The sequence below is a fragment of the Mustela nigripes genome, chromosome 9 (assembly GCF_022355385.1).
Source record: "Mustela nigripes isolate SB6536 chromosome 9, MUSNIG.SB6536, whole genome shotgun sequence".
Lineage (NCBI taxonomy): Eukaryota > Metazoa > Chordata > Mammalia > Carnivora > Mustelidae > Mustela > Mustela nigripes.
The window spans coordinates 19,306,359-19,328,723 of record NC_081565.1 but is presented as its reverse complement, the minus strand read 5'-3'; the positions used below and the strand labels follow the sequence as shown (position 1 = coordinate 19,328,723).

At 56.6% G+C, this 22,365-nt stretch overlaps 1 protein-coding gene across 7 annotated transcripts in view; it reads left to right on the top strand.

Moving 5' to 3' along the window:
- The first annotated feature begins 7,216 nt into the window (after positions 1-7,216).
- Positions 7,217-22,365, top strand: part of COL27A1 (collagen type XXVII alpha 1 chain) — a 136,894-nt gene continuing 121,745 nt past the window's right edge. For 6 of the 7 annotated variants that reach the window (XM_059410979.1, XM_059410977.1, XM_059410980.1 and 3 more), the window contains exons 1-3: positions 9,157-9,290; positions 15,634-15,704; positions 18,909-20,629. In XM_059410979.1, the coding sequence (XP_059266962.1) occupies positions 9,232-9,290; positions 15,634-15,704; positions 18,909-20,629 (1,851 nt within the window). In that variant the 5' untranslated portion in view covers positions 9,157-9,231. Of the gene's footprint in view, positions 7,590-9,156; positions 9,291-15,633; positions 15,705-18,908; positions 20,630-22,365 lie in introns of those variants that run through there. The other variant, XM_059410975.1, reaches the window with a different exon arrangement.

Genomic DNA, 22,365 nt, shown 5'->3' with positions numbered 1-22,365 from the left:
GAGACTCAAAATGTATGTGCTTCCAAATCGCTAGCTCATTGCAGGGTTATGTAGCAAACTCACTAAGGTAAGAATGTTCTTCTTGGCCACAGGCTGCCTCAAAGCAGGGATCTGGAGACACCAGCTATGAACTCCACCATCCTCTCTTTCAAGGACATTATCGGGCCTCACTTCCACACTCAAATCAGGGACCAACCACAGAACACCTCAAAGCCAGGGAGTTCAAAGTGGAGACTCAGCTGGGCTTTCTTATCCCTGGTTGGTTACACAGGCATCTCCTTGCTGTGAAGCCAGTGCCAATGGCAGAGTTTTCTAGGGGTCTCACCATGATCAGGAATAATTGTTAAACTCATGGTTATCCATAAACAATGCTGACAATTTGGTACAAATCACACTGAAATGCCTTAGTCCCATGGGCACAGAGCAACACCATGAATCACTGTGGCTATCAGTATGACTAGTGGCCAAGGTCCTGTAGTCACAGGTCCTTAATCAAAGACAAAGAAGCATATCTAACAAGCAACAATTCAGATAAGCTTAAAAAATGGACCATACTTATCCAGGGCTCCACTCAGTAGGAAAACAATTTTATTGCCCTAGAGGAGGCACATGACAAAATCTTAGAGGTTCCTGATAGTCATCAGCTTGGTGAGAACATTGTGGTATAATTGCTAAGAAAGCGAATATGCACCCAGGTTGTATTAACAAGAGCATAGAATATATATGGAGGGAGGTGAGAGTTCTACTCAACTCTGTGCTGGTCAGATGAAACCTGAACCCTTCAGTTTTGTTGGCAGCAGTTAGGAGACTGAAAAACTGCAATGCTTTTGGTGGAGACGATGTTGGAAGATAATAAATAGGCACCAGATGAGCAGTGGTTAGAGGAAATAAGACCGCTGGGTCTGGAGAAAGGATGCCTTAGGGGGTGGGACCGTTCCTTTCAGAATGATTTCAGCTATAGCGTCAGGCTTTAGCTGACTTCAGAGTTGTTGTTCTCAATAGTCATCATAAAAGGGGCTTTGGAGTGATGCTCCTTGGAGACACTTGCAAAGAGCTCCTTACAGAACTATTTTTTTGGATGGGGGGAGTGCTGTGTGTGCTGCTCCTCTGTCCTCTCTTTGTGTCAAGGACAAGCACCCAAAGACGTTGCATTAGCCCACTTTCCCTGGAACTACACATAAGCAGGAATGTATCACATCACGGGGCCTGGGCACCAAGTATTGAGACACCTAGGCTCTTAGAGTGCAAATTTTAGCTGGTGGGGGGAAATGATGACTGTCCATCACAGTTGTCTCTCCACTGTGCCTGATAGCTGGAGTGCTGCCTGAAGACATCACCGAACTGGGCGTTGGACTGGACAAATTTTCACCTTGTTGAAATTTATTTGGAGGGTGGGGGGTGGGGTTGGAGGATTCCCCTCCCCAGCTGGCTCTAGCGGCCACTTCTTAGCCTGTGAAGGGACCTCCCCCTGACTCTGTCCCCACATGGTAACCCTTGTTCGGCCCTTGCTGCTGGATAAGCTTGGGCAAGTCCCTTCCCTTTCGGGATCTGGTTCTTCATCTCCAGACTCGAGATGTAGATATCTGTCCTGTCTCATGGGGCTGTTGTGTGGAAACAGACAATGAAGTTGTTTGGGGCTGTCTGGGGGGGAGGGGGTTATTACTGTCATTGTCATTGCCATCTCCTGGTTTGTCTGGTACAGACCAGAATTCCTGTTCCTCTGCTACATCAACTGGGACACTTTCAGAGGCTAAAAAGGGCCTTGCCAATGAGAGACACTCTCGTTTTGGAGAAAGGAGGGGTCCCCAAGTGATTGAGCACCTCAATGATGTCTTGAAGGCCCTGGTTCCTTTCCTGTCATCCTCAGTCCATTGGCTGGGGACCTCATTGTCACCTCATTGTGACAAAATGACTGCAGCCTCTCCAACAGCACATCCTCACTCCACAATGCTCAGAAAGAAAAATGGGAGAGGCGCCTGGGTGGCTCAGTGGGTTAAAGCCTCTGCCTTCAGCTCAGGTCATGATCTCGGGGTCTTGGGATCGAGTCCCACATAGGGCTCTCTGCTCAGTGGGGACCCTGCTTCCCCCACTCTCTCTGCCTGTCTCTCTGCCTACTTGTGATCTCTGTCTGTCACATAAATAAATAAAATCTTTAAAAAAAAAAAAAAGAAAGAAAGAAAGAAAGGAAAATGGGGTATATCACCGGAGTGTGTCTACTTATAAAAGTGAGCAAAATTTGCTCAGAAGGCCCAAGCATATCTAATTCCTCTCATGTCTCAGTGGTTGGTCTGTATCTTACGTACATACCCCAAACCCTCCCTGGCCAGAGGAAGGAGACTCCCATGGTGGGCTGTGTCCTCCTAAATCCTTGGGGCTTAGGAGGACACAGTCTTCACTCAGGGATGAGTCTACTTGGATGGCGGATGAAGATGGAATTCTGCTAGCATGGACGAACCACCAGTGTCTGCCACATCACAGGGGTGTCCTGGGGGGAGGGTCAACCAGCCCGCAGCTCTGCCTCTACACCCTCCCTCTCTCCCCTCCTCCTTCATCCCACACTTACTGAGAGCCTACTGTGGGTGAGCACTGGGTACACCCCTGGGGATTCTACAAAGTTAAGATACAACCGTGACCTTGAGGAGGCCCAGTGGACTATGTGTGCATATAAGGCAGATACATACGTCCTGATGGGACCTGGCATTCTAGTACCAGGCAGGAGGAGGGGAAGCCGCCGGGAGAAAAGGGAAGCCATGAAGGCCGCCCCTCCAGGGAGAGGATGTCACAGGAGTGAAGACCCGGAGCTCTCTGAACTCATCAGCACTTTGCTGATGACCCAACTCTCTTTGGGACCCAACTCTCAGCTACGGGGGTGGCCCAGTGCCCGTCACTCGTAGCCTGCTCGGTAAAGCCAATGGCTCCAGAAACATCCTGAGGGAGAGTCCAGAGGTCTTAACTCGTCACAGCTCTCACCTCGGGAAAATGGGTCTGATTCTTTCAAGGTTGGCTGAATGGATGAAAGGAGGAAATAGGTTTGACTCTATGGTTAGACATCGATGTGGGAGGCCTGACTTCTCACCTTAGGGCCGATGCTGTGTGACCTCGAGAAAGTCGCATATCCTGTCTATAAGCCTCCGTCTTCCCACCTGTAAAAAGAGGAGTTTAGGCTAGGCAGCTCTAGGGGCTCTTCCAGGCTTGAATTTCTTTGGGGAATCCCCATGTGGGTCACTATCAGCGCAGCCAAGTGGAATCTGGGGATCTCCCTGGCCTCCCCTATAGGCCCAGGCCCGAGGAAATAAAGTCAGACTGAGTTTGGGAAAGAAAGGCTCCAGAGATGGTCTGAGTTGCCCAGGGGATCACAAGCCCAGAGGATGTCCCTTCCGGTATGTTGGCCCAGGAGCTTCCCTGGCCTCAGCCTTCATTCCTCTTGGTGGAATGATGGTGTTTGGGGTCTTGGCAGTCACCGGGCTGGAGTGAGGTCGCCCCACAGGCATAGCCCAAGCCCTGGGAGACAGGCGGGTCATGATAACACCCAGGATTGGCTCCAGCCACTTCCTCGGGGGAGAGGGACCGACCTGGGATTGCCTTGGGGGTTGGGGGGCAGAGGGAGGGGACAGGATTGGAAGCTGCCTCTCCCTCCAGCCTGCTGTTCATTCAGTTCCTGCCAGTGAAACGGTTTATCCCAGCTGCTGGCAAAACAGGCCCAAGTGAGGCAGAGCAGGACCAGTGCATCTGCACACCTAAAGTCACGCACGGCACGTGCCCTACAAATATTTGCTGATGGACCAATGTTGTGACGCGGGAGAGAAAACAGGTGGCTGGAAAGCTAATCTCTTAGGTGTAATCTGGCAAACTACTCTCGTGTATTCATCCCCACGTTCACGTAGCGTTTTTGGAATACCTCCCATGTACCAGGCACAGGAAGTCAACACGGCCATGGGATCTGCTCATCTCAAGGGCTACAACGCATAGTTGCTGTGACCAGTGTCCTGCTCCGTGCTTGAGGTATGTCAGCATCTCCTGATTGGCCGAGTGACCCGGGAATGAATGACCCTTCTACATGATTTTCTTATTCGACATGTATTGTGCGCACACATCCTACGCTATGTGCTGTGCGGGGTCCAAATGAGAAAGAAAACCCCATCCTGGTGTGTCCTGCAGGGCAGAGCCTTGGGGAAATTGGGATCTGAGTTCTCCTCCTGGTTCTGTAGGCCACAGAAGCAAGTATGACTCGAGGCAAGGCTTTCTGAACCACAGTTACTGCCTGTCTCCTTGCTGGTCTCCTCCACCAGCCCGACTGGAGAGCAAGAAGCATGGGTGGGTGCACAGTGGGTTCCCAGAAAAAGCTGGGTGGAGAGATTAATGGGGTTTAATATCTGGGCAGTGTGCAGCCTCTGTCTCTTTCTTTCAGATTTTATTTATTTATTTGGCAGAGAGAGACACAGCGAGAGAAGGAACAGAGGTATGGGGGGTTGGGAGAGGGAGAAGCAGGCTTCCCTCTGAGTGGGGAACCTGATGCAGGGCTCAGTCCCAGGACCTTGAGATCCTGACCTGAGCCAAAAGCAGACACTTAATGACTGAGCCACCCAGGCACCCCTGCAGCCTCTGTTCTGCAGGCTAAGACTTCACTAGTGATTCATTCATGACCGTTTACTGAGCACCTATTACGTGTCCACCCGTAAGGCTTTTCAGATGAACAGTTTGTCTCAAGGCAGATGCATCTCAGACAGCAGGGTCCATGGCTGATCTGCTTGGGCCACAATGTGGCCCCTGGGTCCTCACCAGGCCAGGAATTCTTATTCTTCTACCTTGTGTCCGAGATGTCACCTGGGCCTCACAGTCACTGTCCACCCAGTTCCTAATCTCATTGCCTTTTAGCCCACAGAGATGACTCAGTTCGGGCTGGCTCGTGAGTGCCCCTTCCTGTGCACAGAATAGGCAATGGCTCCGTGTCTTTGGGACCCAACCTCCAGCAGAACTGTTTCCCCAGTCTCTGGTGTGGTGCCAGGAACCTACTTGGCGGGAAGACTGGGTGTGACGCAGCAGCACAAGAAGCAAGATCCCTTCCCAAGAATTCCTATCAGTGTCCATGACTTGTCTTTCCAGCTGACCATGAGCCCCGGGAAGACCATGAGTTTCATTTCCCTCCTAACCTAGCCAAACACAGTTAGCCCTCAAGAATTATCTACCAAATTGGATTACTGTTGAACAACACTCTCGCACTCACGAGCTCAAGGACTCACGCAGGTGACCGTGTGTGACGCATCTAGTTTACACATGGAGAGAGTGAGGCTTTGGAAGAAGATACCATTGATCTTTATGTGCTTTACAGGGTTTCCCATGGGTCTTTGCAGCAGCCCTTCAAGGAACAGGGGTCCCTGGGCATTAACATTGCATACTTGGATTTGGAAATGAGATTTGGAAAGGCCTTGGTGCTCAGCACTGACCCCCTCCCTGACCTTTGAGGAAATGCATCCCCTTGCCTGGAAATGGCTTCGTGGCCAGTGAGTCACGGGGCATCACCCACACAGTACAGGGGGGAGCTGTACTCCACAACTCCCCCTCCCCTCACCCCCTTCAAAACCTGCCTGAAATCCATTCCCACACTCTTGGCCTTTTGGTGACTCTTCCACTTGAATTGTCTTCCCCCATGGCTCCATGATCATTTAACACACCCTTCAGGAGCCAAAGGCCACCTCCTCCTGGGAGCATTCTCTGGTTTCTCTCCATCCCTTAGCTTTGCTTGACAATTCAATTCATTGGTAGCATTTATCACATTCTCCTTGTGTTATCTTGATGTGATTGCATGGAGGTGTCTGATATCTCCCATGCAGGCTCTCTTTCCTGCCCCAAGCTGCTGACTGAGCATGCCTTCTGTCTATGTTACAAATGAGTGTGTGCCCAGAAAGCAGGACCCTGTGCCAAGTTCTTTGTCTTCTCTCCCATAGTGGCAGACCCTCTTCCCTCGGTTTTGTACAGGGGTTTGCACACTGGAGGAGTTAAAGAAACTCATTTAAATTATTAATGGTTTGAGCCTCTATTGTGTTCCAGGCTCCGTGCTGGGTGTGGGGACACAGAGATGGATGTGACAATGACAACACCATGTGACATGCGCTACAACTCGGGTGTGGGAGAGAGCTTGAGCTGCCCTTGAAGGACAGGCAGCAAAGGGGGTGGGGTGGGGTGGGGAGGGAACCCTCCAGGAGAAAGCAGCCTGGACCAGGCCTTGAAGTATCCTAGCTTGTCCAGAGCTCGTCCAGGCATCGGAGAGATTGGGGCTTTGGGGCAGACGATGAAGCTGCGGAGGCTGACAGGGGTCTGCTCGGAACCCCTTAAAGGCTAAGGTTTGGATTATTGTGTTCAGCTGCAGTAAACAGGAATCAGATCACGTGGGTTCCAGTCCCACCTCCACAGCCTACCAGTTTTGTGAGTTCAGGAGGGTGACTTAATTTTTCAGAATCTCAGCTTTCTCATCTGTAAATGTTGACAGCAGACCTGCTGTAAATAGCGACACTTAGCAGAGTGCTACACCTGGCTAGAAGGAGGAGAGAAAGGGTGCAAACCCCTTTTGGGATTTTGGTACCGGAAACAGCTCTCAGAAGTGGAGTTTTGGAATCAAGGGGAAGCCAAAAGACCCCTAACTAACCAAGATACATAATATTTTAACGCAATACTTTTCAAATGTCAAAACCAATGCCAAAAAAAAAAAAAAAATCCATGATGAACAACGTATCAAAAAACTATCCTTAAGGGCTGGATCCGCCTAGCACAAGGTATGCAGCTTCAAAAACCGCCAGCTGCACTTGGTCTGGCAATTCTCAACCTTCCAGGGCTTCCGAAAACCTGAGGAAAACCCGTGGTCCCTCTCACCCAGAACGCTCAAATACACATCCTCTGTGCAATTTTGGGGTGTTTCTGCCGCCCCCTGGGGCTCGTCCGCGTGGAGGTTACGAATCCAGTTCCACGCGGTGGTGTGGGAGTTGTGGGGGGCGGTCCACGCGCCACCCAGTCATCTGCGGGTTCCCCAGCACCCGGCCCCGCGGGCCTCCAGGCAGCCATGGGTGCTCTGCCCCCTGCAGGAAGCAGCGCATAGCTATTCCGCTTCTTTTTCTTTCTGGTTTGGCTCCCCCCACCTACCCACCCCTACCCCCCCGCCCTTCGCTTCGGCTTGGGACTTTTCCTAAAGTTTGCTGAAACCAGACACCTTGCTCCACCGAGCCCGCGTGCAGCCACGGTTTAAAAGGCCGCCTTCAGCGCCCCCTCCCCGCCCCCAGCGGAGACTTCAAAAGGCCCGGCGGGCGCCGCGGCCCCAGCACCTATGAGCCGCCCCCAGCGCCCGGAGCCCGCGCCGGAGTCGGAGGACGCAGAGCGGACGAAGTTCGAGCGCAGGCGGACCGGGTCGGCGGCGCAGCCCCGCGCGCCCATGCCCCTCCCGGTGCCGCTGCGCTCCGAGCGCCCGCGCCCAGTTTAGGGAAGGGGACCCCGCACCCCCGCCCCCGCGCCCGCTTCCGGGGCTGCGGGGACCCATGAACACAAATGCCGTTAGGCGCCCGAGGAAGGACTGACCGTCCAGCCTCGCAGCTAGGGACCCAGTAAGTGGCCCGAGGCTCCTGGAGCTCTGGGGGTAGCGGTGTGTGTGCGTAAAGTTGCGCGCGTATGGGCGGGGGGGGGGGTGCACGTGTGGGGAATGAATGCGTTTGTGCACGCTTGCGGTGGGCACTAGCGGAGCGCTGTGTGCAAGTGGGGGTGTGCGCGCGCACATGTGTGTATGTGAGGTGTGTGTGCACGTGAAGGTGTGTGTGCGGGAGTGTGTGTTGGGGGGATACGGATACGCTAGTGTGCATTTGTGTGCGTGTAAGTACTAGTGTACCTGCGTCTGCTTGTAGGGAGTCCGGGTTGCGTTCGAGTCCAGACACCCCAGGGTGTGTTTGTGTGAGCCCTGGAGGAGTGCGTGGCCAAACTTGTATGTGGATGAGTGTGAGTGTGTGTCTGAGTTTGTGGTAAGCGTGGATGTGTGTGGGAGTTTGCACCGGTGAACAAACCATGGAGGCGGAGGTGGAGGGGACTTCTAATACCGGGCTCAGACTGGGGTTGTGGCCGTGCGAATTTGCTGGGCGCTTGCAGCGGTGTCAAGGTGTGTGCCGTCGTGCGCTCCAGCGGGGGATCTGAGGGAGTCTTTGGTCGCATTCTGAGGGTGTGTGTGTGTGTGTGTGTGTGTGTGTGTGTGTAGGGGGGGGTGTTTAGCTCCCATTTCTTACCGACTAGACAGGGAAGGGAAGAGGGTGACGAGCGTTTAACAACCTCACCCACTATGTATGTGCCGGGAAGGTCTGTTCTCCAGGGTGTTCTGAATCTGGAAGAGGAGTGTGTATGTGTGGCAGGACACTGGGTTGTTGCTGTTGTGGGAGTCTAGATACTGAGTACTGGTGGAGATCTCTCCTCGGAACACTGGGTTCCTTTCAGCAGTAATATTTGTCCCCTTTCTCCTTCTATCTCGGCCCCCCCAAGCTCGGGGACCTCCCCCAGGCCCCCAGTCTCACAAGCCAGAAGTCCCAAATCTCTGAATTGTGGTCGCCCTGCTGTGCAGCCTTGGCAGTCTCTTTCCTATTTGTGAATCTCAGTTTCTCTATTTTTACTGGGGGGGGGGGCGTAGGTGGGGGTGTCTCTGAAGGGCTGAGGTGAGCCAGCCGAGGCTGTGTGACCGGCTGCGGCCGGCAGGGGGCAGCATGGGGCAGCAGAGGGCGGCTCGGCGCGGGGAGGAGAGAAGGTGGAGAGCCACCGCGGGCCGAGACTTTAAATCGCCTTCATTTCCCCCAAATCCTTCCTTTTCCTCTCCTCCCCCAGGCCGGCGGGGAGGCAGCTTCCACCGCCCTCCGCGCGCCCTCGCCCGGCCTCGCTTTGCCTCCGGGGACCGACAGCAGCCCGCCTCCAAAAGTTTGATCATCTCTCTTTTTTTGCCTGCTTCTTCTTCCTTTTCGGTGGAAGCAGAAAAAGAGCGAGGCAGGGGCGAGCGCGGCGCCGGGACTCCTGGGACCATGGGCCTGGCGCGGGCGCCCGCGGGGCCCCGGCCGCGCTGCCTGCCTGCTCCGGCGCCCCTGGGCGCGAGGCTGCGCTGGGGGCGCGGGGGCCGCGCGCTCTGAGCCGGCCTGGCGCGGCGGGGCGGGGGGCTGGCGGCCCCATGGGGCGCGCCCACACTTGCCCCCCGGGCTCGGGAGCATGAAGTAGGGGCCCGCCATGGGAGCGGGATCGGCGCGGGGGGCCAGAGGCACAGCGGCGGCGGCTGCGCGCGGGGGGTGAGTACACGCTCGGGGACGCCCCCTCCCCAGCTTCCTGCTGCTCCAGCCCGCGGGAGGGCTGGGGGTTCCCCGCCGCGCCGGACGCTTCCCCGGAACGTCGGCTTCCTGCCCCTTCCTGCGCCCCTCTGAGGCGGGCCGCCAAGGGTTAACGCGGGCTGCGCCCCCCGGCCTGGCGAGGCTTGGCGAGCGCCGTGTGCCCTGCCCCGCTGGCCCGGCTCTGCGTTCGCGTTGGGCCGGGGGCCCTGCTGGGGAGGGTCGGTGCGGAGCCAGCCCTGGGGTCGGCCTCGGGGGTGGGTGGTGGCGCCTGGGGCGGCGGGTTGGGGACGGAGGGGGGCTTCGGGGACGCTTGGGGGAAGAAGGGTCCCCGTTTCTGGCTGTTCGGTGTGTTCCGGTGTCGGTGTCTACAAGTCCTGAGCCTGTAAGTTAGTCAGTTCTTGTGAAACTATCCACAGGCGTCTAGGTCCCCGGGTCTCGGCTTCTGCTGCTGTCTGGCGTCTGTGTGTCTTTGCACGTCCCCTGCTTCTGGAAGTCTCCGCATGTGTGTCAGTCGGTTTGGGTCTGTTCCTCTCAGTGTTCCCTCCTTCCCTGGGGGCTGGGGAAGGGGGTGTCTCAGTCCCTGTCATTTTTGGGGTGTGAGAGAGAAAAAGGGAGATCCAGCATGTCAGAACAGAAAGGGCCCTTGTCATTGCACAGAAGCAGAGACTGGGGGCCAGGGAGGGACAGGGAATCTCCAAGGAGGGACCGTGGCAGAGCTGGGATCCAGGGGCTGATGGAGTAGTTGTAAAGAGTGAGTGTGTGTGAGAGCGAGTCACTGAGTGTGGGTGTGTGTGGGAGTGAGTGAGGATGGGAGCAGCCCTCCGGGCCCTATGCACTGTGGCTCACAGGACTTGCTCTCTTTCCACCCTTCCAGAACCAGAGGACATTCCCAAGAGGCTGGTCAGGGTTGTAGCTCCGCCCTGTCCCACATGCCCTGCCCCTTGGAGCTGGAATCAGGGGGATGATGCCCCCCCCATTTCTTTCCCATGTCTTGGAAAAAACTGGCTGGCTGAGATTCCCCTGCCCCCCACCACAACACACACACACACACACACACACACACCGCGCAAGTAAGCGCACTGCTGACTCATTTTCTCCAGAAGACCCTGTGCCAAGACAGATGCCAGTGGCTGGGTAGAAAAGTGGTGCCAGGCAAGCACCCCATAGTGGGGCTTGAGCTTTGGGCAAACGGGCAGTCACGCTGCTTTGAGGCCCAGCCTCTGCCTCGCCTGGTCTCGCTGCCTCCCTCAGCACAGCAGTGCCCCAGATCCTGTGCCCTCTGGTCCTGGCGAGACTTCCAGCCTTGCTCTCCTTTACCTCGCCCAGACCAGGCTCCTTGACACTACAGAGCACATCTCTGGCGTCTTTTCTCCTTCTCTTTCCTCTCTGTACTTGCAACACTCCCCTTCCTGGTGCTTTCACGTGTCCTGCTGCCCCTCGGGTCTCATCTCAATGTTCATCAGCTCCCCTGGTGGGGTGCACTGGCCGGGGGTGGGGCTGCCCTTCCCATGTCACCCACTCCCTATCTCTGTCTGAGCACATTCTGCCTGCTACTTTGACAGCACGTTCTCTGTTCCCCATTCTGTGTCTGGGGGACCCTCTTGGTATCCCACAGCCTGGCCTGGTGGGCGACAGGTTGTAGGGCAGGGGGAGCCCTGCGATCAGACAGTGTGGGAGCTTGGACAGGCCCCCTCGCCTCTGGGCTTCCCCTCTTTCTGATCCACAAAACAGGCAGCTGAATTCTCAGCTCGCAAGGTTTAGTGAGGATTAACAGAGGACCATGTTCATCAAGGGTTTAGAACAGTGCGTGGCATGTAGTAAATGGTCAATAAATGGCCGCTGTTATTTGTATTATTATTCACTTCGTCTTGAGTGGACATGTGAGTCAACTGGAAAATTCTGGGCTGCATCCTGTCCAGACAGATGACCTGTCTGTGTTCCCACGGAAGAGGTATCAGGTGTGATGAGAGGAGCCTGGGTGCGGCTGTCCGGGCACATGGTGGCCTGGCTGGTCCACAGAGGCAGGTGGGACAGGTCTGTCCCCCTTTGCTGTTCTGCGGTCTTCAGGCCAGTGGCCCACCCAGCTTGTCCTGTGAGCGCACAGCCAAGCCTGGAGTCCACAGGGCCGCTTTCCTTGTGTGTTTTTTCATGCCCTGGGTCTCAGCTCTGAGCTCTTGCAGGATGTTCAAGTTGGTATGGGTCTCTTACGATCTCTTACAGTCCTCTCTTACGATCCCAGGTAGGAAGGTTGGGGGGAAAAACCAAGCATACCAGGTGTAGTCTGGCAGCCTAGTGGTCCTGGAGTAGCCAAATTTGGTGTGCTGGCAGAGGGCCCTTTGCAGGGGTAAGGACACCTGGGTTCCCTTCCTGGAGGGCTGTGTGGCCAGGCTGTGTCTCCAAGGTCAGGTTTCCTAATGTGTAGGTACTGCCATCGCAGCTGCCTCCTGCCCACTCTGGTCTCCCGAGCTCTGGTCTTCCCGACATTCTGGAGCCCTGGGTTCACCGAGCCAAGGCCCACGAGTCAGTGGTGAAAACAGAAGTCGGGAAGAACAAAGCTTGAGCCAACGCAGGCACTAAACATTATTAGCAGTAGCCTAAACAGCATTGGAACGGGAGCAAACGATTCAGCAGGGCCTCCCTCCGGGAGCCAACTTTCCAGGCCTGGAGCTCACTTAGATGGCTTGTTGGCTCCCTAGGCTGTGCCTCTGTTCCTGTTGGTAAAGGCTGGACTCTGCTCTCTGGCAAAGAGGAAGTCCCTGTAAGTGTCCAGTTTCTTCTCCACAAGAGACAAGTCAGGTGGAAAGGACTGTTTGCTAAGTAGAAGAGCAGATCATGTGGGTCACTGACATGCTGTGTGGCTTTAGGCAAATCACTTCCCCTCTCTGGCCCTCAATTCCCTATCTCCACAACGAGGGGATGGGACTAGAATCTGGCCTCTAGATGATCTCAGGGGACCTTCTCCTGCTGTCTATACCCACCCTTCACTTTGGCAGGATACGGGTGAAGTGCACACAGCATTCAGGTCCAAGAGGTCAGTAGCATTGGTCAAGGTGAACAAGTGGAGAAGCAAATTCATTGATCACAGGCCTTCAGGGCTGAAATGCTTGAGTTGGAAACCATGGTGTTGGGAAGCTTAATTGAAGCAAAGATTCTGATCCTATCCCTCCTGTGAGTCTTCTTTCTCCTGACCTTAGGGATTAAAAATATTTCCCCCAAGTGTATCCTTATTCGCTCCAGAGGGGGCACCTTGGCATAACAGCAGCCAGAAAAATCAACTAAGGACATGTATGGTTTTTATGCCTTCTCCTCTCCACCAAAGCCTCTCTTTATCAGCTTGGGAAGCATCCTGAGCCGGGTGGATGTGACGTCATACGGTGAGACACTCAAGGAGTGAGGGCTTGTGCCTGGAAGGGGCTGAGAAGAGAGGATGGAAGGAAATGGGACAGAGATGAGGTTGTTGGGACCCTGGAAAGTGAGGGGCAGTGCCTTCAGAGCAGGCATTCTCTGGAAAAAGGAATTCCCAGGTCCTCTAAGTCTGGGGACTGCTGATGGACACAAAGCCCTGTTCATGTCTTCATTGCAGGACTTCTCAGACCCTTTGATAGGCAATTAGTTGTTTAGTTGTGCTTTGGGAACCGTCGGGACTGGGATGCAGTTCTTCCCCAGTTGATGGGGCTCCAGTTTTCTGAAGTGTCTACCTGGTACACGTGGGAAATAGTACTGAAGAATTATGACCTCAGAGCCTTCGCAGGGTGACCTTGACGAGGAACCTGGTCTCCTTAAGCCTCTGTTTTTGTCACAGCAAACGAAGCCTCCTGTTGTTTCTTCTCAGGGCCGATGAGTCTGCCGTGGGCTTCAGGGGGGCAGGCCGGGGCAGAAGGGTCAGTCTCTGCTCTTCCTGCCAAGCAATGCCGGGGTAGCGAGACGCTGGTCATTGCTAGCGGCGAGCTGGAGGCGAAGCCCGCCGTGGCAGGGAGGACAGGTCCCTTGAAAAAGGGCCTTTTCACAGCAGTGGCAGCAGATTGGAGAGGCTGAGGGGGAGCTGAGGATTATTTGGGAATAACCCTGGAAACAAGTCAGAAGTAGAAAGAGGGCCTCTGGGGAGATGCTTTTCAAGTCCAGAGTCCTGTAATACCAGGAACCAATTATTTCTTCCACAAAGATCTACGGAGCATTTATGATATGCTTGCCAGGTGCTGGGAATATGCATGAACGAGACAGAGGTGGTTCCTACCCTTCAGGGACTTGTTCTAGAAAGGGAAATAGGAAAATAGGCAATGGGCTCACGCGGGACACCTGCTGCAATGAGGTATGCGCAGTGGGGGGTGACGCCCAAGCTGGGGTCTAAGGCGTGTGTGGGAACTGACCAGACAAAAGAACACTTTCAGGAACACTTGGGAGCAGCACAGGCAAGGGCCCAGGCACTGGAGAAGGCTTTCAAAGGACCACCATCAGCATCTGAATCTGAATGCTATTTCATTCAGTTTGCCTTGTGCTGCAATTGACCCGATTCGACATGGCTTACACAACTCCCATATCAAGAGATCTAAAGGAAAAACAGTGACGGGTTGGCTAATTCAGCATCTCAAGTGTCATCAGACATTCACTGTTTTTCCATTCTGTCGTCCTCACGTGCTCATGGAGCCTGTTAGCCTCATGTGCACAAAATGGCTGCAGCAGTCACGCATCCCTGCTCAATAACATGCAAAGGCTAGAAGAAGACCTTCTCTATATCCCCTGGAAATACTTTCCCGGGAGGCTTTATAAGAGCCATCCCTCACCTCTTACTGACCATGTTTGGGTCATGCATGCATGCCCACAGCGGTCACTGGCATGGCAAATGAAGTTCGCAAGATTAGCTTAGACTTACCCAGATTCATCCAGTATCCTCCAAAGTCCCTGCCTGCCTGAACAAGAAGGGCAGGGGGATGACTAAGTATAGGTAACCACCAGTGTCTTCTACAGTGCTTATCGGGATCACTATTGATTATAACTGCAATTAAATGGGAGTGATTGCCATTAAATCAGAGAGTGTGAGCTGGTTTTCTGGGGCGCCTAGGGAGCTGGGAAGAACAGGCGGTGCCAGACATCAATTCCGGCGGATGGGTTTCCTGGATTACACGATTCCCCAGAAGTGCACCATTCTAGCTTTCCTCTTGGAAATGGCTCCCGGGCCTGTGTGTCTCAGCCTTAGCCCGTGCCGCCCGCCAGTCGAGGCTCTCTCTTGCCTGCATCCCGGCTGGCCGGCTTTGGCCACGTGCCGCCCTCCCCTCTGCCCGCTCGGGGATCAGATGCCCCGGGTGGCTTCGGGTGTCGCCGGTGGCTGCTCCCACAGGAAGGTGAAATCGGATCACTGCCTCTGCCCATCTTGGCAGGAACCACTGAGCAGAGCATTAACCCTTCCGGGCCCCAGAGTCCGGCGGTAGCAGTGATGCTGAAGGCGCACTTCTGTGGCTGGCACCAGGCCAAGCCCTTGACATGCATGAGCTCATTTAATCCTCACGCCTGGCGGGTGAGATAGGGAGTGTCGGCCACGCCGCAGAGCTTGAGGCAGGCTCAGGGAGGCTGAGTGACTCACCCAGGGTCACACAGCTGGTAAGCAATGGGGTCACGTTTGCACCTGGGTCTGCATGACCTCCCTCCGTGTCCTCTGTTTACTCTCCCCTGCCTTTCCCTGTCAGCCTAAGGCCAGGTGGGCAGCTTCCTTAGGGTGCTCTAGCCCTGCTTAAGGGGTCTTCTCTCCCTCCCCCCTTGTGCCTACAGAGGGATTTCCCGTTGCTTTTGTCCTTTGAGGATGTCCGTCATCCAAGCAGACGGGTCTGGTTTTCCCACTGACCTTTCAGTCCTGGCTCTGCTGCCCATTGGGCCTTAGAATCCAGAGGCCATAGTACAGATGGGGAAACTGAGGCCCAGAGACGGGGAGGGGCTGGCCCTTGTGGCTCAGTGAGTCAGCAACAGATTTTTGAAGCTGGATCCCGGGTCTCCTGACGCCCACGACAAGGCTTCCCGCCCACTGCTCCCTACCTTACGACCTTGGTTTCCCGATCTGTGAAAAACAACATTTTACTTGAGACTTGTGCCGCGTGAGCAGGTCCTGCCTCTGGAGGTTACGCCTGGAAACTCTGGGAGCATGGGCTACCCTGTGGGGTCATAGAGCCTGTGCCTGGCCTCCCCCACCTCCAGTGGGCAAGCCTGGCCGGGGTGGGGTATCTGGGGGTGGGTGATTCTCTCCCAGCTCCCCAGCCAGATCTGGGCCCCAGAGTGGAAGCTGATGCCGGCTCTGCTTGTGTCTTCCCGTCTCTAGGGGGTTTCTCTTCACCTGGATCTTAATCTCATTTGCCTGTCACCTGGCCTCCACCCAAGGACCTCCTGAAGGTAATTCCCTCTTCTCTTTGTGCGGGGGGATGGGGGGACAAGGGAGGGCAGAAGAGACCTGAGAACTCAGGGCTTGGAGACAGCCATGGCCCCATGTGGAACTCAGTGCCTCAGTTTTCCTGTCAGTTAGAATGGAGCCCTTCATTGGCAAATTCTCTCCAGGCTGGGAAGAGTGACATTTGCAGTTTTGTAAGGGACAGCAAGGGCTCAGTGCAGAAATGTGGGAGAGTGACCCTTTCTTTCCTTACGGGGGCGGGGGCAGAATTGGAAGAAATCATGGTTCGGTAAGCCTCAGTCGTCCTAATTTGTCCAAGGGTTATACTAAGATCTGTTGAGAGGAGGCATGAAGGCCACCACTGCCTCCCCTTGCCGTGAGATCCTGTTCTTCCCCCTGCCATCCCCGAGGACCCAGCCAGGGGGCCAGAGTGGCGGTGGGCTGGCTGCACAGCTGCCCGGGGAAAACTGAAACCTCTCCCACATCTGTTTGTCAAGCAGCCACAAGGCCTCCTAGAATAGCGGCTCTTCCCCTCCTCCATGCTCGCCCGTGTGCCGGGGGCAGGCAGCGGGGCACTCCCAGAGCCCCTGTGGCCTGACCTGGCCGCCAGCAGGGATTGGGTCCCCAGGAGGGGAGGGCCGTGCCCGGAAGAGACTCCGGCTGCCCGGCAACATTTTGTGCAAATGTCATATTTTCCAAGCTTGCTGTTTCCCTCACAAAGTAGGTGAACAGCTGTCCAGAGTCCTGAGTCAGGCAATGGGGGGCGGGGGGGGGGGTGTTGGGGAGAGGCCGGAGCTCCGCGGAGCCAGGTTTATGTAATAAAGGGATCTCGCCGCGGCCAGCTGGCAGGGTCCTTCTGCTTGGCGTCGGGCTGCATTCATTCCCCTGGCCCCCAGCTCCTGGCCCCTGGATTCTGGATGGGTCTCCACCCCACTCTCCAACAAGTCTGAGGGACTCCAGCTCGGGATAGCATTGTGCTAAGAACAGAGACCCTGGAGCCAGGTGGCCTGGGTTCAAGTCCCGGCTGTGCCTTTTGTTATAGGCTGTGTGACCTTGGGCTCGTTCCTGTAGCGAACTTTTCTGACCCTCCTCTGTAAAGGGGGGATGCTAAACAGTATTTTCTTTAGAAATGATTGAGAGAATTGGGTGAGATAGAACACATAAAGCACTTGGCACATAGGAAGTGGTCCGTAAATACTAGTGTTTATTGTTGTTAATTCTAGCATTTCCCTGACCCCTTGGGCAAGAACGGTCCTTCTCCATCCCCCGTGGTGCCCACGGTGGTCAGAGGCCTCTGCCAGCTCCGGGTGGCAGAGTGTGGGGCTTTGCCCCTGCCCCACACACCGTCTCTGGGGGAGGCCTGGAGACTGGCTGGGGTCAGCTTTGAAAGCCACCTGCAGAGGACAGTTGGGGGAGCTCACCAGTGGCACCTGGCCAGGCAGGTAGAAGCAGCTGACAGCTGCAGTGTGTGAGGGCATGCAGTGCAGGCTGGAGGGGGATGGGGGGGGGGGGGGGGGCTGGGGGGGGCTGCTCAGGTGGGAGGAGGGGAGGGAGAGGTGGCTTCCTGCCCTCAACCTCTTCCCCAGCAAATGCCTCCTCCCCTAGAAGTCGTTTGCAGGGAGTAGTCGTTTGTGCTCATAGGAAGGTTTCCGCGATGGAGACGTGGGGAATCCACCGTGACCAAGAGAATCTTGGAGCAGTGGTTTATTTGAGCTCAGGAGCTCAGGACAGACGGAGGTGGGAGAAAGGAGAATTTGAAGGGAAACGAAGGTCCACAGATCCTTAGGGAGGAAGACAGGTCTTCAAGCCAGGCCAGCCCCAAAGAGCAGCCTGGGACTGTGGTGTTCTCGGACATCGTGAGCTCTGGGTGGCCGCCTTCACATCTGGCTGCCCTTGCCTTCTGGGCAGGGAAACTGAGGCTCAGGGGTCAGGAAGAGACTCGTCCAGAGGTATCTGGATGAGGACAGCCAACAACCCTCTGATGGAGGCGTCCTCTGCCGCCTCGTTTTACAGCGGAGGGAACGGAGGCTCAGAGTCCAGACTCCCGGGTGGCTCTGTCTGGCTCTGAAGTCCGGCCTTCTGACTCCAGAGCCTGCTACATACGTGCGGCACTCATCTTCTCCTGGCACATCTATCTGTCCATCCACCCGTCTGTCCATCTCAGAGCTGCCGGCCTAGGGCTAAGTGCTAAGAGCCATATCCAGCCCCACATGGACCCCACGTACCATGCTCAGGGCCTAGGTTGCTGAATTCAGGGGTTTGGTGGGAGGAAGCCAAGGACCCGAGCCAGGCCCCCATTCCGGAGGCGGCCTCTCCTTTCCGAGTCAGAGTTCGGAAGCTGCCTTCTGCAGACACTGGCAGCTCGGCCGACTGAAGGAGGTCGAATGACCCTGCGAGAGGCAAGGTCAGGAAGCCTTTCCATAAACACGCTGGAAGCCCTCCTTTGGCGAGCCCCACCGTTGTAATTACTGGGCGGATGTGACCTGGCCAGGCCGCAGTCGACGTCCAGACGCCTCGCCAGAGGACAGAGGTTACAAGGATGCCTCGATCGGCTTCCTCTGCTCTGTCCAAGGCTGCGCAGGGAGGAGGGGAGTCATCGGACGTGTCCTCTTCCTGTGCAGAAGGCAGCTCCCTCAGTCTGCTCTGGCCATAGAGAGACCAAGGGGGTGCAGAGGGGGCTGGGGACCTTCTTAAAGGCGGTCAAACCAGTCAGGCCTGCTGGACATCCTTACCGAGCTCCTGTGACCCTGCTCCCTCACTCATGGGATGGCTTCCTGGAGGAGGCGGCTTCTGAGATGGACACGGGGAAGAGCCTGAATACTCATGGCTAGCCTCTGGTGACGGTCATTATTTCTGGTATGAGCAGCTGTCCTTGGCAGGTGCTTACTGGGTGCCAGGCGCTTGTTTTCAAGCGTGCCAGCTCGTTGGCTCTTCGTGGCAGCTTTCTCAGTCTGGTGCTAATGTGATCCCATTCAACAGATGAGGAAACCGAGGCACTCAAGTCAACACGTCTAGCTCAGGGTCTGTGTTGTAAACAAGTATAGGCAGGGCCATTCAGCCAGACGGGGGACTGGTTCCGACTCCACGCTCCCGGCCCCAAGCGTGGGGTAGCAGCGGAGGGACCGGCCTCCCCGTCTGCACGCCTGGAGGGGCCTGGGGCGGGAGCAGACCCTGACCGCACCCTCTCCCCCTCTGTGCTCCCTCTGCAGATGTGGACGTCCTCCAGCGGCTGGGCCTCAGCGGGACGAAAGCAGGGGGTGGCCGGAGCCCCCCGCCCCCGGGGGTCATTCCGTTCCCATCGGGCTTCATCTTTACGCAGCGGAGCCGGCTCCAGGCCCCCACGGCCGCCGTCCTTCCCGCCGCCCTGGGCACAGAGCTGGCGCTGGTGCTGAGCCTCTGCTCCCACCGGGTGAACCATGCCTTCCTTTTCGCCGTCCGTAGCCGGAAGCACAAGCTGCAGCTGGGTCTGCAGTTCCTCCCCGGCAAGACGGTCGTCCACCTGGGGCCCCGGCGCTCCGTGGCCTTTGACCTCGACGTGCACGACGGGCGCTGGCATCACCTCGCCCTGGAGCTCCGGGGCCGCACTGTCACCCTGGTGACGGCGTGCGGGCAGCGCCGGGTGCCTGTCCCGCTGCCTTTCCACAAAGACCCAGCCCTCGACCCCGAGGGCTCCTTCCTCTTTGGGAGGATGAACCCACATGCGGTCCAGTTTGAAGGCGCCCTGTGCCAGTTCAGTATCTACCCTGTGACGCAGGTCGCTCACAATTACTGTACCCACCTGAGGAGGCAGTGCGGACAGGCCGACACGTACCGGCCCCAGCTGGGTCCCCTCCTTCCCCGAGACTCGGGCACGACCTTCACCTTCCAGACCGACCTTCCCCTGCAAGGCCTGGAGAACCTGACCACTGCTGTGCCAGCCCTGGGGTCACGGCCTGCAAGCAGGAATCCCAGGGGGACTCCGGTGCCCGTCACACCCGCCAAGCCCCTGAGGACTAGCACCACAGAGCCTCGCCGGCGTGCGGCCGCAGGGGGCCCAGCCCGGATCCCGCAGCCTCCCGCCAAGCTGCCAGCCAGTGGAGCGCTCCCTGCGGTGTCCCCGGCCTCTCCGGCTAGTTCCACCACAACTGTCCAGCCATTATGGAAGAGCGCAGCCACCAAGACCCCCAAAAGCCATCCAGCCAGACTCTCGGTCCCTTCTCCTTCAGTAGGCCTTGTCCAAAGCCCCCGCCGACCCCAGAAGGCCACTCAGCCTTCCTTCACAAAAGCAGCCCCACCCACCAAGAAGCCAGTGCCCCCCACTCCCCACCTACTTCCTGCCTCCCGCCCCTCAGTGAAGCCGATCCAGAGGACCCCTGTGACGCCCAGACCTCCACTACCCAGCACTCGGCCCCTACTTCTGGCCACTGGCTCCTCCAAAAAACCTTTTCTCCCAGTGAGCCAGACCGAGGCCAAGCCAAGCCGCCGTACCAGTGAGCCGGCCCCTGCCCGCACTGGCACCCACAGACCTCCCCAACCCACTGTTCCGCCCCTGCCCCCTGTCCTCCATCCTGGCTCTCCCAGGATCCCTCCGCCAGCCATAGCGATGCCTCCCACCTTTGCTCCTGGCTCCCCCACCAAAAGTAAGAAACCCTCTGGATCAGAAGCCACAAAGAAAGCCAGACCCAAGAGCAGCCCCCGGAAGCCCGTCCCCCTCAGACCTGGGAAGGCAGCCAGGGGTGTCCCGTCGAATGATCTGACAACCAGGCCCCGCTCCAGACTGTCCCGGCCCCACTGGCCGACCACCCCGGCCCCAGCGTTGGGCCCCGTGCGATTCCTGTCCTCCAGTCCCTGGCCCACGAGTCACAGCTATTCGTTCTTCCACCTGGCGGGACCCACGCCTTTCCCGTTGCTGATGGGACCTCCAGGGCCCAAGGGAGACTGTGGTTTGCCGGTAAGACGGGGTGAGGGGTGCATGTTGCTTGGAGCTCAAGGGGGTGGCAGGGGCAGTTGGGACAGGGGGCGACTGCTGGCATTAGGGCAGAGCCAGAGAAGCGACTCAGAGCAGGGAGGTGGCTGTGGGCAGGGCCTTGGCTGACTCGCAGGTCCCCTGTTCCTCTCCCTGTGATGTGCTCTTGATTGTCTGCTCTGCTGTGACCCACGGTCCACTGGGGCAGCTCTGGGTTTGGTGGCCAGTGCCGGGAACAGAGCACCCCTGGGCTTGGGCGGGCCCAGGCTCGAGGTCATTCTCTGCTAACCCAACTGTGAAGGTCAAGTGGCTCGAGGAAAACCACTAGCTGACTGGCCCCCAGGTCCCATGGTTTCCAGAGTCCCGCTCTCCTGACTGAGGAGAGCCCCTCCAGCCCACCAACTAGCCTGGGAGCTCCGGACAAAGGTCACACACGGGTAGTCCTGAACGTGTTTTGTTTGGCACATGCAGCATTGTTTAAAAATATTTAATAAGTTACTAACATTTTAAAAATGTGAGAGATTTCTTATAAAAGACCCGGTGACCAGCTTCTGTTGGAAGGGGGACAGATGCAGTAGCCCGTGGCCGGCTGCCCGGTCAGAGCCTCCCCTTTAGACGGGATGGGCCCGCCCCCACGTGTCCCCACATCTCCCGATTGGGGGCTTCCAACCCCGTCCTCTCCCCTGTCCCCGCTCCTCTAACTGTTTGATGTGTGGCCCCTGTCGGGGAGTCACACATCAAGGCCCCTGTTGGACGGTCAGGGTGGGCCTGAACAGTCAAGGAAAGGAGAAAGAACATTCCACGTGCAGGAGATGTTCTCAGGCCCGGTGCCTCTAACATGCCTGGGACTGTCTCCAGGGGCAACGACCTTTCTGCAGCTGGAGGCCAATTCCTCTGGGGTGGGGAGTGTAGGGGATGGAGTTTCCAGAAAGCTCAGGCCTCTGCTCTGTTCTCCTGCCTTGGAGATGACCACTGTGTGGTTTTCTCCTCCCTGAGGCTGGGTTTCCCACCAGGCTCTGTGTTTGAGGTTAGGCTCCCTACAACGTGGAGACGGTGGCAGATGCTGGGAATTCCCAGGCCTTACAAACACACTTAATGAGTTTTAATAATCATTAGGAATAATATTTATTCAGCCTGTCTCCAAGGGGACTGAGAGCCCGTTTTTATTATAACCATATTGTAGAACTTATGGAAATTGTATGCATTGCTTTGCAATTATGTCAATGCTCTGTTCAAGTCCTGTGCTCCAAAATTGTCAGGGCAGGAGGTTGGGAGCCGAGAAGAGAAGGAAGGACCTCTTCTCACCCCTCCGGGCTGCCCAGCCTGACTCAGGCGCCAGGTGCCTCCGAGCCCTGACAACTCAGCTTCTCAAGCTGTGTGGGTGCTGGGCTCATTGGCTGCGAGGCCAAAATGGGGTGAATGGTCCCTCCCCGCTGAGAGAGGGTGTGAGCCTCGGTCTCCACCCCATCCAGTGGAGGAGGTCAACCCTGCCTCCGGAGGCTGTGTGTGTTGTGGGGAGAGGACATCCATGTCCAAGCTGGCACAATTGGAGCAGGAGTGGTTTTGAGAGTATAGAATCTGCCTTTGAGCCTGTCGGGTGCCTGGGCTATATACTGTCCCTTTGGGGTTTGGCAGTGTGGCTCAGAAGGGGTGAGGCCTCACTCCAGATCTGCTGTTCAGTACTTAGGTACTTAGGGATCATTCCATTCAACCTTCCTCAG